Consider the following 12975-nt stretch of genomic DNA (forward strand, 5'->3'; position numbering starts at 1 on the left):
GTTTCCCGGTATTTTGTCCTGGCTATAAGAGAGGTAGCTAATACAGACCCTTTTCTTCAGTCTGTTTTGTTGACATTGTTTCATCTTTAGGGGGGGAAAATCCCATCTATAAAGTGAATTAAGTGTGAACCAGGGCCTTGTGCAGCTGAAGAACTAGACCTCCCTACTCCAAAGACCAACCGCACAGCAGGACTAAGGGGTGGTGGCTGTCAGGTGCCACAACTGACTCATGGTGTCTGGAGGGAAGACAGGGAGGCCAGGGGGGAGTTTCCTGCTGCAGTGCAAGCCCACATTCCCCTGCTGTCTCCTTCATCAAACACTTCCACTTTCAAGTTTATATTTTGCATTATCGTCTGTTTCTAGCTTTATGGCTAGAAGATTATTCAGCCATTACAAAGTAATTGTCATAGCACTGGCGGCAGGGGACAGGCTCATGAGAGCTGAGTCCCTCTCCTGAGTCTCCCCTTTTCATGCTGAAGTGCTGAAGGCCACAAAGCCATTTATTTTACCACCACTGTGAACCTCAAATTATGGAATTCAGGCAAATTGGAGGGTCTAGGGGTTGAGTTTCATGCAATTCACTGATAGCCTCAAGAGAGAGATGCGAGCCTTCCCTACCCATCCTCCTCTTTTCCTTCTCTTCAGTTAATTTCCTCCATTCTTTTACCACACATTACAAAACTGAAATGAAGAAATTCACGTTCTCAGCAACAAAGCCTAAAACCACAGGTGGCGCTCACTTGCATTACACAACTGCCTTTAAAAAACAGTTGTGGAAAGACAGCTATGTGCACATGGCTTTTAACACAACTTCTGGGGTGAAGTAAACCGGCACTTTACTTAGAGGGCTTTTGTGTCAGTCTGAACTTCATAGCCTCGGGAGTTTTCTCACTGGTGGTTTAAAAGTGGTTTGTTGTAGATTGCAGAAAGTCAACCAATAGGTATTCTGATAGCTGTGAGTCTCAGAGTAATTGGGCAGAGGAATTTTAATGAATGAATCAAAGGGAATTTTGTGGAACCAGAGCCCTAAGCTCACATCTTCAGGGTTCTGAGTTTAACTCTTCAGTCTTTAAGACTGAGTGAGAGCAGCAGGCAACCTCTGAGGTAACCTACTCGGATTTAGTAAAACTCCTAGGTAAAGGATTTTCCCAATTGCAAAGTAGAATTATTTCTTGACTCTTAACACTAGGCTGGCTCTTTTGTAAGCCTTACTACTTACTTCCTGTGTGGCCATGGCTCCTTTAGACATTTGCATACAGTGTTTAACACAGCTCCACTATAAAAATCAAAATTCCTCTATAGATAAGAAGGGAGGCTGGGCAGTGGTGGTGCACGCCTTTAATCCCAGCACTTGGGAGGCAGAGGCAGGTTGGATTTCTGAGTTCGAGGCCAGCCTGGTCTACAGAGTGAGTTCCAGGACAGCCAGGGCTACACAGAGAAACCCTGTCTCGAAAAACCAAAAAAAAAAAAAAAAAAAAAAGAAGGGAGGACTGGCCAGGCATGGTGGCTCATGCCTTTAATCTCAGCACTTGAGAGGCAGAGGTAGGCGAATTTCTTAGTTTGAGGCTAGCTTGGTCTACAGAGTGAGTTCCAGGACAGCCAGGGGTACACAGAGAAACCCTGTCTCAAAAAAACAAAAACAAAAACAAGAAGGGAGGACAGCGATGTAAACCATTACAGAATACTCTTCCCCGAACATGACATGACTACCGCCATCTTAAAATCAGGATGGCTATGCTGTCAGCTGTCATTAAAAGACTGGGCCTTAAAACATCCCTTCATGGAGATTTCTCAAGGGGAGAAGGTGGCACCTACTTCAGTGGTATAACTGCCTGTAAGTTACTCCTGCCTGGAAGTAGCCCCTTACTCAGAGTCTTAGAAGTAATCATAATTAAAGTCACCAATTAAGTGAATTCAACTTGAGTGGAATTGTTTCCTGTGTGTCACTGGGGGCCCAGTTGATTCAAAGATGTTTGTTCAGATTTCCCCGGATGTATTACACTGTAATTTTGTTTTGTTTTTTGTTGAGGGATGGTCTCACATCTAGCTAGTCTGGAACTCTCTAGGTAGACCAAGCGGATCTATAAAAATTCTATTAGAATCTTTCAAATATATTAATGCTATCCTATAATTCTACTACTAACATAGGGAGTGTCCAGCCTACATTTAAACAGATTATGGAGAAGTGTGGACGACTTCAAAACAGCAGATAGAAAAAGGTGTAAAGTTGGGGAAACCCCCCAAAATCTGCCTTTTTATTCAACAATGAAACTGAGCTACCCTCCAGGAAAGAACAGGTACCATAACTCACGGGTCAGGGCCATATATGGTCCTTCTAAATACTGGATTTCAAGACTCAGACAGACCAATTAGGTAAAAGCAATGACACTCTCAAGAGCAGCAGTTGCTCTTGAGAGCAGCCGAGCCTCTGGGCTCCTCATATGATCCCGAACTGAGCAAGCTCATGCAGCTCCAGGTGGCTGAACGCTTCCCAGGGACAGATGACCGTGATATCTGCAAGAGACAGAAGAAAACCTCAGCCAACCACACACCAGCGGGAGGACCTGCTCCTGTAAGAAGACAAAGACACCCTCGGAACAGTTACACTCCTGCACGCTCCATTGCTAGGAAGGCATGGGCAAGAACCCCACAGCCATGGAGGATGTAAATAAACACATAAGAAACACACACACACACACACGCATGCACACACACACACGCACACACACATGCACACACAACACACATGCATACACACACGCACACACAACACCCATGCATACACACACACACATGCATGCACACACACACATGCACGCACACACACACACACGCACACATGCATGCACACACACACGCACACATGCATGCACACACATACACACACATGCATGCACACACACATGCATGCACATACACACACATGCATGCACACACACACATGCCTGCACACACACGCACACATGCATGTACACACACACACACATGCACACAGCAATTTTATTCCTGAATGCTAATACTTGAAAGAAATCAAGATGTCCTTCAACAGAATCCCCTTAAAATAGAACTAAATGAGCTACTGTGGCTGGAGAGATATTTCTGTGGTTAAGAACACTGGCTGCTCTTTCAGAGAGCCTGGGTTCAGTTCCCAGCACCTGTAGAGTAGCTCACACCCATCTGTAATTCCAGTTCCAGATTATCTGAGTACCTCCTTTGGCTTCCAATGGCACCAGACACACACGTACATAAATGTAGGTAAACAAGCATGCACATGAAAGGAAAAGAAATAAAAGAAATGTACAATTGAACCCTAAGAAGACACTTAGATAAATATTGCTAAATGGAAAGAGCTAGGACAGGGAAGCTTAGCGCTGTATTATTCTAACTCAATTACATTTCAGAAAATGTGAACATAAGACCCAGTAAAAAGTCCAGTGGTGCTCAGGAAGGTGCAGCTGCGGAAGGAGGCGTTACCAGGTAGAGATGAGGGAATGTTTAGGATGATGAGAACAATCTATATGACACAATGATGACAGTTGCACGACCTTACATGAGCACTAAAACCCTTAGAACCATATGGCACCAATGAGCCTCAAACTATATGTGCTATGGGCTTTTGTTAAGACAGCAAGAATGATTGACAGGTAGCAGCTCATCACACTTGACGGATGTGCCAGACTCATGCATTGCGTTAATTACAGAGAACTGTGTAAAGGCAGGAGCGATGGTGACAGGAGTTCTGTGGGCCTTCTGTTAAATTCTTCTTGAAATCTAAAACTTCTTTAAAAAAAAAAGGCTGTTAATATTTATTTATTTATTTATTTAGAGATAGGTTTTTTTTCTGTGTAGCCCTGGCTGTCCTGGAACTCACTTTATAGACCAGGCTGGCCTCTAACTCAGAAATCTGCCTGCCTCTGTCTCCCAAGTGCTGGGATTAAAGGTGTGCACCACCACCACCCATCAAGGCTGTTAATATTTTTAAGCCACTGTCTTATCTAGTGAAGGGAAATAGTCCAGCCAACTAAAAAGATTGTATCAGATACACTCAATATATGCACCCCTGTTCCTGGTGCTATGTGCACCCCCTGTTCATGGTGCTGTGTGCACCCCCTGTTCCTGGTGCTCTGTGCACCCCTGCTCCTGGTATTATATGCACCCCCTGTTCCTGGTGCTCTGTGCACCCCTGCTCCTGGTGCTGTGTGTAGCATGTTCCTGATGCTATGTGCACCCCTGTTACTGGGTGTGTACCCCTGTTTCTGGTGCCACAGGACGTGAAGAAGAGGAAGTTGGTGAGTAAGTAGTAGGTCTCTGGGCAGAGTGGAAGGGCTTTCTAGACCTTGTCTTTTTTCCCAGTTCCTAAAGCTCTGGCATTCAGTCTGCCTCAGACTCCTCTTCTGAAAAAATGAAGTTGGTGTGGATCAACTCTAAGCATCTCACACTGCCCAAGCCTACAGCTGGCTGCAGCATGCACTCAAGGTTGTTTAATAAACAAACAGAAGTCATTACCTCAGGCTTACGCTCATTTCTTTTATCAACTTTGCACCTAGGTACCCACAGACTTAAAATGTTAAATTAAATCGCCATCTGTCTTTCTGTCTTCAAAAGATCATATGCTGTGGGTGCTGTAACTTTAAACTGTCCCTTGAAGATGGGAATGTCAGAGGCCACTTGCTCGGTTAAAGGTGTTGTAGCTCACCTGTTCCTAGCCCCTCCATGCCTGGGATGTCATCTCCAAACCTGTGCAAAAAACAGATGAGTAGAACAGATGAAATATCAACTGAGACCAGAGGCGAGGGGCCCGAGAAATCCTCCTGGGAAGCTGTCTTCATAAAGGAGAAGAAGTCCTACGTGTTTTATTTGAGAAATTTTGTCCACATTAAACTAGAGCCAAAATGTTACTCTGTTGGGGGTTCAGTGTGTTCTCAATAGGAGTATAATAGGAATAGCAGTGCTCTCTCCCCTAGAGACAGCATGAGACAGGAGGATGCCCTCAAGCCTGAATTAGTGATTGTCCTGATCACCATTGTTCTGGGGTTACAGGCATGTGTCCCAAACCCAGTTTATGCAGGGCTGGGAGCTGAACAGAGAGGGCTGTCTTCAGGCCAGGCAGGCAGGCAAGCACCCTACCTACTGCCCCCAAGTTTCATATAAAAATTTGTACTGTGTTGTGTCTATCTCTGTGTGTTTGCATCTGTGTGTCTATGTCTGTGTGTCTGCATCTGTGTGTCTACATCTGTGTGTCTGCTTGTGTCTGTGTGTGGATGTGTGTCTGCTTGTGTCTGTGTGTGTCTGCATGTGTGTCTGTGTGTCTGTGTGTTTTTGCTTTCATCTCTGTGGGTGTGTTTGCATCTGTGTGTTTGCCTGTGTCTGTGTGGGTATGTATATGTGTCTGTGTGTGTGTCTTAGTGTCTGCTTGTGTCTATGTATTTGTGTCTGCATGTGTGTCTGTGTGTCTGCATCTGTGTGTGTATGTCTACATCTGTGTGTATGCCTGTATATGTGGAAGTCAAACAACCATTTTGCGGCGTCAGGTCTGTTTCCACCTTTCTGTGGGTGGGCTCTAGGGTTTCAACTTTGAACACGTGCATGGCTTAGTAAGTGCCTTTACCCACAGAACCGTCCTTCAAGCCCTCAATCTCCACTCTTATAGATGTCCACTTATAGATGTGGCTAAGCAGTAAGACAGTCATTAACTAATTAATCTACTGCATTCCCAGCATCACATTAGACACAGAGCATTAAGGAAAAACCAAATTTCCTCTGAGTGATCTTAGCCCCAATGAAAAGACATAGATCAGTCAGTGTAATATAAACTAGCACAAGCTATGATGGCTGAATGCATCATTAGAGAAACACGAAAGTGATGATGTAATTTAAGCTGCAGTAAAAGAGAAGTTAGCATGTGGGGTATGTGTTGAAAATACAATTTTTCCAAAGAACGAGAGAGTAAAATGGAGAACTAAGAAATAAGACATGAAGATAAACAAACAAAAAAAATCAAAAATAAAACAAACAAACAACAACAACAACAAAACCACACACCACTGCTTTCCGGAAATGACTAAGGATTCAGAATTCCAGGTTAAAGCACAGGTTATGTCTACATAAAAGAACAGAGAATGGGCGGCTGTACGGGATCAGTGCTTCTGTTGCCATTATTCGAGTTGGGCAGCTCGCTATAGCCTATAATTTCAGTTCCAGGGGATTCAAAGCACCCTTTGCTGGCTGCTTCTGACACCTGCACTCAAATGCATATACCTCCACACAGACACACCACACACACATAATTATAATAAGCTTTTAACATTTATTTTTCAAAAGACAGGGCAAGAAAAATCTGGGAGGTCAAGTTAAAGGTCATTGTGAAAAGCTCTATTTTCCTTTAAAAACTGGCCATTCTCCCCAGGACTTACAAAGCAAGGGATATCAGGAATACCGACAGGATGAGCTGGAGAGGAAGATGGAGGGTGTGGCTGACGGCTGAGTCTGCGTGGTTGCGCTCAGAAAACGACAGCCCTCCCTTTCCATCTCCCACTTACCCTTTCACCCCTTTCTTGGGAGGCTTGCTCTTGAACTGTCGAGTCTGCCTCTGCTTGAACTTGGGGGGCCCTTTGCGTGGGGTAGTAGGGCCCTGGCTTGGTGCTGGAGGACTCAGGGAAGAGCTGTCACTCATTTCGGTCCTTGAATGGCCCGTGCTTTGCTTTCAGGCTTGCAGGAGATGGAAGGAAATGAAGACCCTTGAGGCAAAAAGACAGTTATCAGATATTTGGAGCACTCTAACTCAGGAGCTTGGCATTTTGTGTTGACACACGCAAGCCAGAAAAGTTATTGTTAGAAAATATGCTACAAATCAATGATAATATACAACAGAGTGCAGTGAAAACAATTAACTAAGAGATTTTGTCAACTAAAAGATTTTGATAATAAAACAATTAGATATGAGGGTTGGACAATAGCTCAGTTGGTACAGTGTTTGCCCAGCACATACAAAGACCTGAGTTCAATTCCCAGCACTGAAAAATCAGGCCTGATTGTGCATACCTGTAATCCACACACTGAGCTGATAGATGCAGAGAATCTGAAATTTCAAGGTCATCCTTGGCAATATAGTTAGTTTGAGGTCAGTTTCAAATACATGATTCCTTGTCTCAAAAAAATCTAGGTATATGCACCCCCCAAAAAATCCAATATTTAATTATAATATTATATTTCCTCTGAAGGGAATCCCAGGAAAAATAAGGACATTATCTGAAAGCTGTGATTATATTTGAACATATTTGAAACATATTCTTCATTCAGCTGCAGACTAGCCCACCTCCAAAAGATATTTTCCACAATGTATTCTTCTTCCTTCCCATTCTTTGCTAAATCCTCAGTTAACTCAGAGACTTCAATCAGGTCTGAGGGTGGTAACATGGCCATCTGGACACAAGCATTTCTAGACTGTGGGCAATAATGGATACATTCAATGTGGCCTGAAACAAAGTTGCAGAAGTAGAGGATTGGATGCTGGGATTGGCTAGCCAATGCCTTTATTCTAGGGCTCCCTGTCCACATGGAGAGTCCTCAGCCAAGTTTCCCTCAGATGTCTTCAACAAAGTCTCTGTGCGAACTATGGACCTATCTAACACTGCATACCCAGACTAATTTGGCTGCAGACTTCTACCTCGCTCTAGAAACATAAACCATAGGAAAAAACACCGACAACGCTAAACATAAAAATTAAAACTTCAAGGCTAGAGAAGCGCCCAGAGGTTAGGTAAGAACACTTTCTGCCCTTGCAGAGAACCAGGGTTCAGCTCCCAGCATCCTCATGGAGGCTCACAGCCATCTGTAACTCCCAGTTCCAGGGATTCTAACCTCTTCTTCTGTCCACCAATGGCAGCAGGCACGCACACACAGACACACGTGCAGGCAAAACACCCATGAACATAAAGTAAAATAAAAAATAAAAATTTAACTGCTGTTTCGACCTAAATTTTTTCTCATAGCTGTTCCTTTTCTTTCTCGACATTCAAGAAAGTTGACCTTGGGAAGGACGTGTCTGAAAAGCTCCAGAGAATTCACAAATAGCTTTAACCCTTTCCTTCAAAGCAACTTGTTTCATGACGCAGTGCCCAGGAGCCACTCTGCTTAAGATTAACCTTCCACGAATACTGCTGATGCTCTTAGCCTGGTCCTGGCCCTGTCTGGCTTTAACTCAGATTTTTACTCCACACGTCCCCATAGCACTCTGATGTCCTCTGATGTCATATACAGGGTTTCCACCTCGTGGTCTTTTCTTTGGACTCTCAAGGTGCTTGCTCTTTCTTCTCTCTCTCTCTCTCTCTCTCTCTCTCTCTCTCTCTCTCTCTCTCTCTCTCTCTCTCTCAGGTAACACTCTTGCCTTCCATTCTGAGAGCAGTGCCGGGGAGGAGCTAGGCTGCTCTTGCTCTCCTTCCTTTCTGCCTTTATCCTACTGGGATGTCCCTTGTGTGTCCCCTTTTCAGAGTGAAGGAGACATTTCTACAATCTCACTACCTGCAGTCGTACTTGACATTTAAATGAGTTTGCTGTAAGGGTTGTTGGTTGAGTGGTTGGATAGTGTGGGGATTCAGGGGCCATCCTGGACTGTGAGTAATGAGATCTGACCTCGTGAGTATTCCATCAGACCGCGGAGGGAACAGTAGCTGCCTACACCTCACAATGCCCTCGGTGGCTTTAGGGGGGAGCATTGCTAGCTCCTCTAATGACTGAGTCTAATTCCTGTGCAGTGGGCCTTCTCTGCCCCTGTCAACAAGCAAGATTTGTGACTCTCCCAAAGTGTGGCTGGGAAAACAGGAGGCAGTGGTGAGCAGCCAAGGGCAGAATCGCTCTCAGCGTGTGCGACCAGTGCCAAAGCCACGGGGTGAGGGTAGGGGTGGAGGTAGGTGTGGGGGTGGGGGGCTGGAGAATCGCTCTCAGATCAAATTCAGATCAAAGTCTCCAATTCTTTCAAAATAGTAATAAATCATGAATCGTCCCTCTCCAAGTCTGTAGAACCTACTAGAATTAAGATTACCAAATAAATAAATAAATAAATAAATAAGTAAAAAAAATTAGTGAAAATATATCTAAATTTTTATTTTTTTAGACAGTCAAAATTACCTGGGAATTTTATATTTTATCTGGAAACTTTTTTCATGGAAACAGTTCAAAATATAAAGGACTAGGTTAACTTTCATTGGTCAAACTCCCGTCTAGAGGGAATAGCAGGAGAAAGTGAATTCTTTAGGGTCAACTACACATGTAGCTTTAAATTCCTACTCCACAAAACTGACTGTCCCCGACAAACGTCACACTCCTTTCTAGGCCCCATTCCTTACAAATGAATCAAAGGAAATTAAAGAATCCTGATGTAAGTATTGTGTCAGATCCAAAGTGTTCAAAACTAGACAGTGTATACTAGACCCTCATGAGAACAAGAAACCATGTGAACAGACATAGGTCTGCAACATGTGTCCCCTCTGGAGTCCCCTCTTTCCCAGCCAAGTGCTGAGGGGTCCTTATTCTGCACTGTAGTGGAAACTGTCATCGGCCCTCATCGGTGGCTCCTTCAAATTCCCCAACTATTAATTTATTTGGTCTCTAAATTCTGCTTCAAGAGGCTTTCACTGAGTCACTTAGACTTCTCACAGCATGTCCCAGGAATTAAAAATCTTAAGATTTGCGCCTCCTCAGCATCCTTCCTCCTTTGGCACAAACTCCCTTTGCATGTTTATGTAGTTTTGAAGGTGCACCTTCCACCTCTATACTTGGACAGTAGTACTCAAGTCTAGTCTTAGGTTTAATGTGTTATGTAAATAGGACTCAGGGCTGGAAAGATGGGTAAATGCTGAAGAGCATGGACTGCTCTTCCAGAGGACCAGAATCTACATCAGGTGGCTCACAGCTGCCTGTATCAGCAGCTGCAGGAATATCCAGTGCCCCTGGCCTCAAGTATCCGTGGCCTCCAGCCTCCACAAACACTTGCATACACACACACACACACACAAACACACACACACACACACACACACACACACACACACACAGAGAGAGAGAGAGAGAGAGAGAGAGAGAGAGAGAACCTAAAAAATGAGGACTCCTCACAGACTTCCACGGTAGGTGGACCCTTGGTGTTTGCTCCGTGAAAGACCTCTGCTCTCTGAGCTTGATGGGGATGCTGCAATTTAGAGTAGCTGAGAAACCCAATTGATCCTTACGGAGTTTCTGGAACAGATTTACCCTCTGGGTCTCTGCAAAGCCTTGGGGAAATCAGGACAAATATGACTCTTTCTTTCCTTGGAAGAGAGTCCTATTGGTTGTAGACATCACCAAAGGCTGTGACTTCTGGAATATGTGTGTGTCATTTCAGTCCTGAAGTCTAATGTGCCCACACTGAATATCAGACTTGACTTTAGTTCACACTTAGGTCCCTCTGAGTGTCAAGGAATCCATCCCTGTATGAGAACCTATTTTTTTTAATGCAATATTCATCCTTCCTGCTTCAGAGATTACGAAACGCTCTTCTGCAGAAAGAAGGGCTGTGTCAAGGCACAGGGTGTTGGGTACCCAATGCAATGATGCTCAGCTATGCAGAATTACACAGCTCAACCTTTCATGAGAAATGCACCAAAAAAACCAAAACCATTGGGGAGGGATTGACACAGGTTCTCTGATGCTCCTTCATCACCCCAAAACTCCAGATCGCCTCCTCCTCAGCAAAGATAAATAGAAAGATAAACAGATGCATGGTTAGTGAACTGAAAAAGAGAACCAGACAGGGCACTACCATTTCTTCCCCTGATAGGTAAGGCCCATAGATGTTACCCATGGTTTCTCTGAGACAGAGAGATTCAAGTTAAAGATCCAAACAAGAGCCAAAATGAAGCCACTAAAAGACAATCCATCATGTACCTTGTTTCAGAATAGAGCAAACAAACATTTTGACCTCAGAGGGAGAAGGCAACGTCACCCACGCTGCCCTGCGGTCACCCCGATGCTTGCTTTCTCCCCACGCTCACACTGTCCCATCAGCCTCAAGGCCATGCCAGGAGTAAAGAACTATTTGTGCTGTGGTTGCGTAATGCCTCAGATCCATCCTTTTCCAGAAAACTGTTTGCCAGGAAGCCACAAACAGGGAGGGTCCTTCTCGGTACCTTGTGAACAACTTCAGTAATCAAGGTTTGCAGTGAACTGGCAATAACCGCATTCCACGCACCAGTTTGTCACATGACATTATGAAAAGGTTTGAGTGTGTTCTGTCCCGAGTTCAACCCCTAAACTCAGGTCGGACCCACAAGATCAGAGTGTTCTCTTCTTGTATGTTCTGTTGTTGCTATTGTTTTTACAGCCAATCAACCCTCCAACACATTTAGTTAGTTCATATTGTGTTCAGACTTACCACGAGTTAAAATCCCCCAGAGCCGAATGTGTTCCCGTAAGTTGTCTAGTCGCTGACACAAAGATCTTCTCATCCTGATATATATCCCTCCTGCCACTTAAGCCCAGCGTCATAGGCTTAGGGCACCAAACCAGATGCAAGGAAGGTGGAGGGAGGTGGGGGGAGGTGGGGGTGTGACTGAGACAGACTTAGGAGTTGTCTGATAAGGATGCTTTTACCAAATGACAGGGGCATCTTCTTGCAGTGAAGACACATTAAATTCACAGATGCATAAAATGTTGATAGCCCAGGCAGATGTTCAGGTTTTGATTCAATATTATTTTTGTTTCACTCACACACACACACACACACACACACACACACACACACACACGAGGCATAATTCTTATAAGACTGTACATATCTAGAGCAAGCCAACTCTCATGTCCTCTACCACTATAAAGATTCTGATCACAGAAACGGTAAAATGGAAGAGTAGAGAATATCTCTGGTTAAATGGCATTGTGTATACTTCCTCATAGACATGAAGCATAAAGGTTATTCATTGAAGCTCGGTGACATTTGATAGGGAGTGAGGCCAAGAGATTTCCAGGACCTTAGAACAGGTGATTGAAAACCAATCACTAGATCATACATTTTCATGATTTGTAGGCTGTCGTCTAATTACTACAGCTCTTGGCTCAGTCCTCACCTGGCATCCAGCTACTAGTATTAATTTGTGTGCTGCCTTACATAAATCTTATGTAGACCTTAGCTCACAGGACACTCAACCATTTTGATAATGTTATCATACAGAAAGTCAGGGACACATTCAAAATTGCTTATAAGGTTGGTATTGGAATCTGGAGCAAGTTGGACACTTGTAAACCCTGAATATTCAATGCTCTCTTGACTATCTCCTAGCCATGCAGATAAGGAAGGAAATGTATATTCCCTGTCCATTTCTACACTCTGCCTTAGAACTAAAGTGCGCCTTCCTCGGATTTCTACTTGCTAGAGAACTGCACACCTCACGGTGACAAAGATAGAAAGCCATTTGTCCTCCCAAGGCAAGGAAAGATTCTTAACCCACAGCGCCGAGCAGATTACAAGAGTTGCTAAGCAGCTTAAGAGTCCTTTGTATGCTCTCCCATGCTCTTTGCCAGCATTAGAGCCATTCTGAACACTACAATTTTTATGTAGAACAAGCAGAGGGTTCAATCCTGGGCTGGGTTCCTCCTCTCTCCTCAGAGGCTGCAGGTCCATTCGCATCTCCAGGAACATCAGGCTTAGATGATTACTTCATTTTTTTTTCCACTTCCTGAAATGAATTCACAAAGGTGGCGGCATGGAGAGCTGTAAGGCGAGTAGGTAGGTGTTCCAGAATGCTGTTGCTCAAAGAGCAGCACCCTGGAGAGTTGAGCAAGCGATAAAAGTACTCGCTGTCCGAGCATGAGGGCTTGAGTGCAAATATCCAAAGCCAGGAAAAACTGGGCGTGGTCGAGTGTGGGTCTGTATCCACAGTACTGCTGGGGGCAGACAGGATGCACACATGGGTTTGATGGCCACTAGTCAACTCCAGGCTCAGTGAG

The 12975-nt window shown here is 44.4% G+C and overlaps 1 protein-coding gene across 1 annotated transcript; it reads right to left on the reverse strand.

The window, feature by feature from the left end:
- Window positions 1–2437: 2437 nt before the first annotated feature.
- Window positions 2438–6673, reverse strand: Pde6h (phosphodiesterase 6H). The gene is made up of 3 exons (XM_021165740.2): window positions 6540–6673; window positions 4697–4737; window positions 2438–2514 (listed from the first exon to the last, which is right to left on the reverse strand). The coding sequence occupies exons 1-3, from the start codon at window positions 6671–6673 to the stop codon at window positions 2438–2440; spliced, it is 252 nt and encodes an 83-aa protein (XP_021021399.1).
- Between the last annotated feature and the right edge of the window lie 6302 nt (window positions 6674–12975).

Source organism: Mus caroli, unplaced genomic scaffold, assembly GCF_978045245.1.
Source record: "Mus caroli unplaced genomic scaffold, Mus_caroli_1 scaffold_7, whole genome shotgun sequence".
Lineage (NCBI taxonomy): Eukaryota > Metazoa > Chordata > Mammalia > Rodentia > Muridae > Mus > Mus caroli.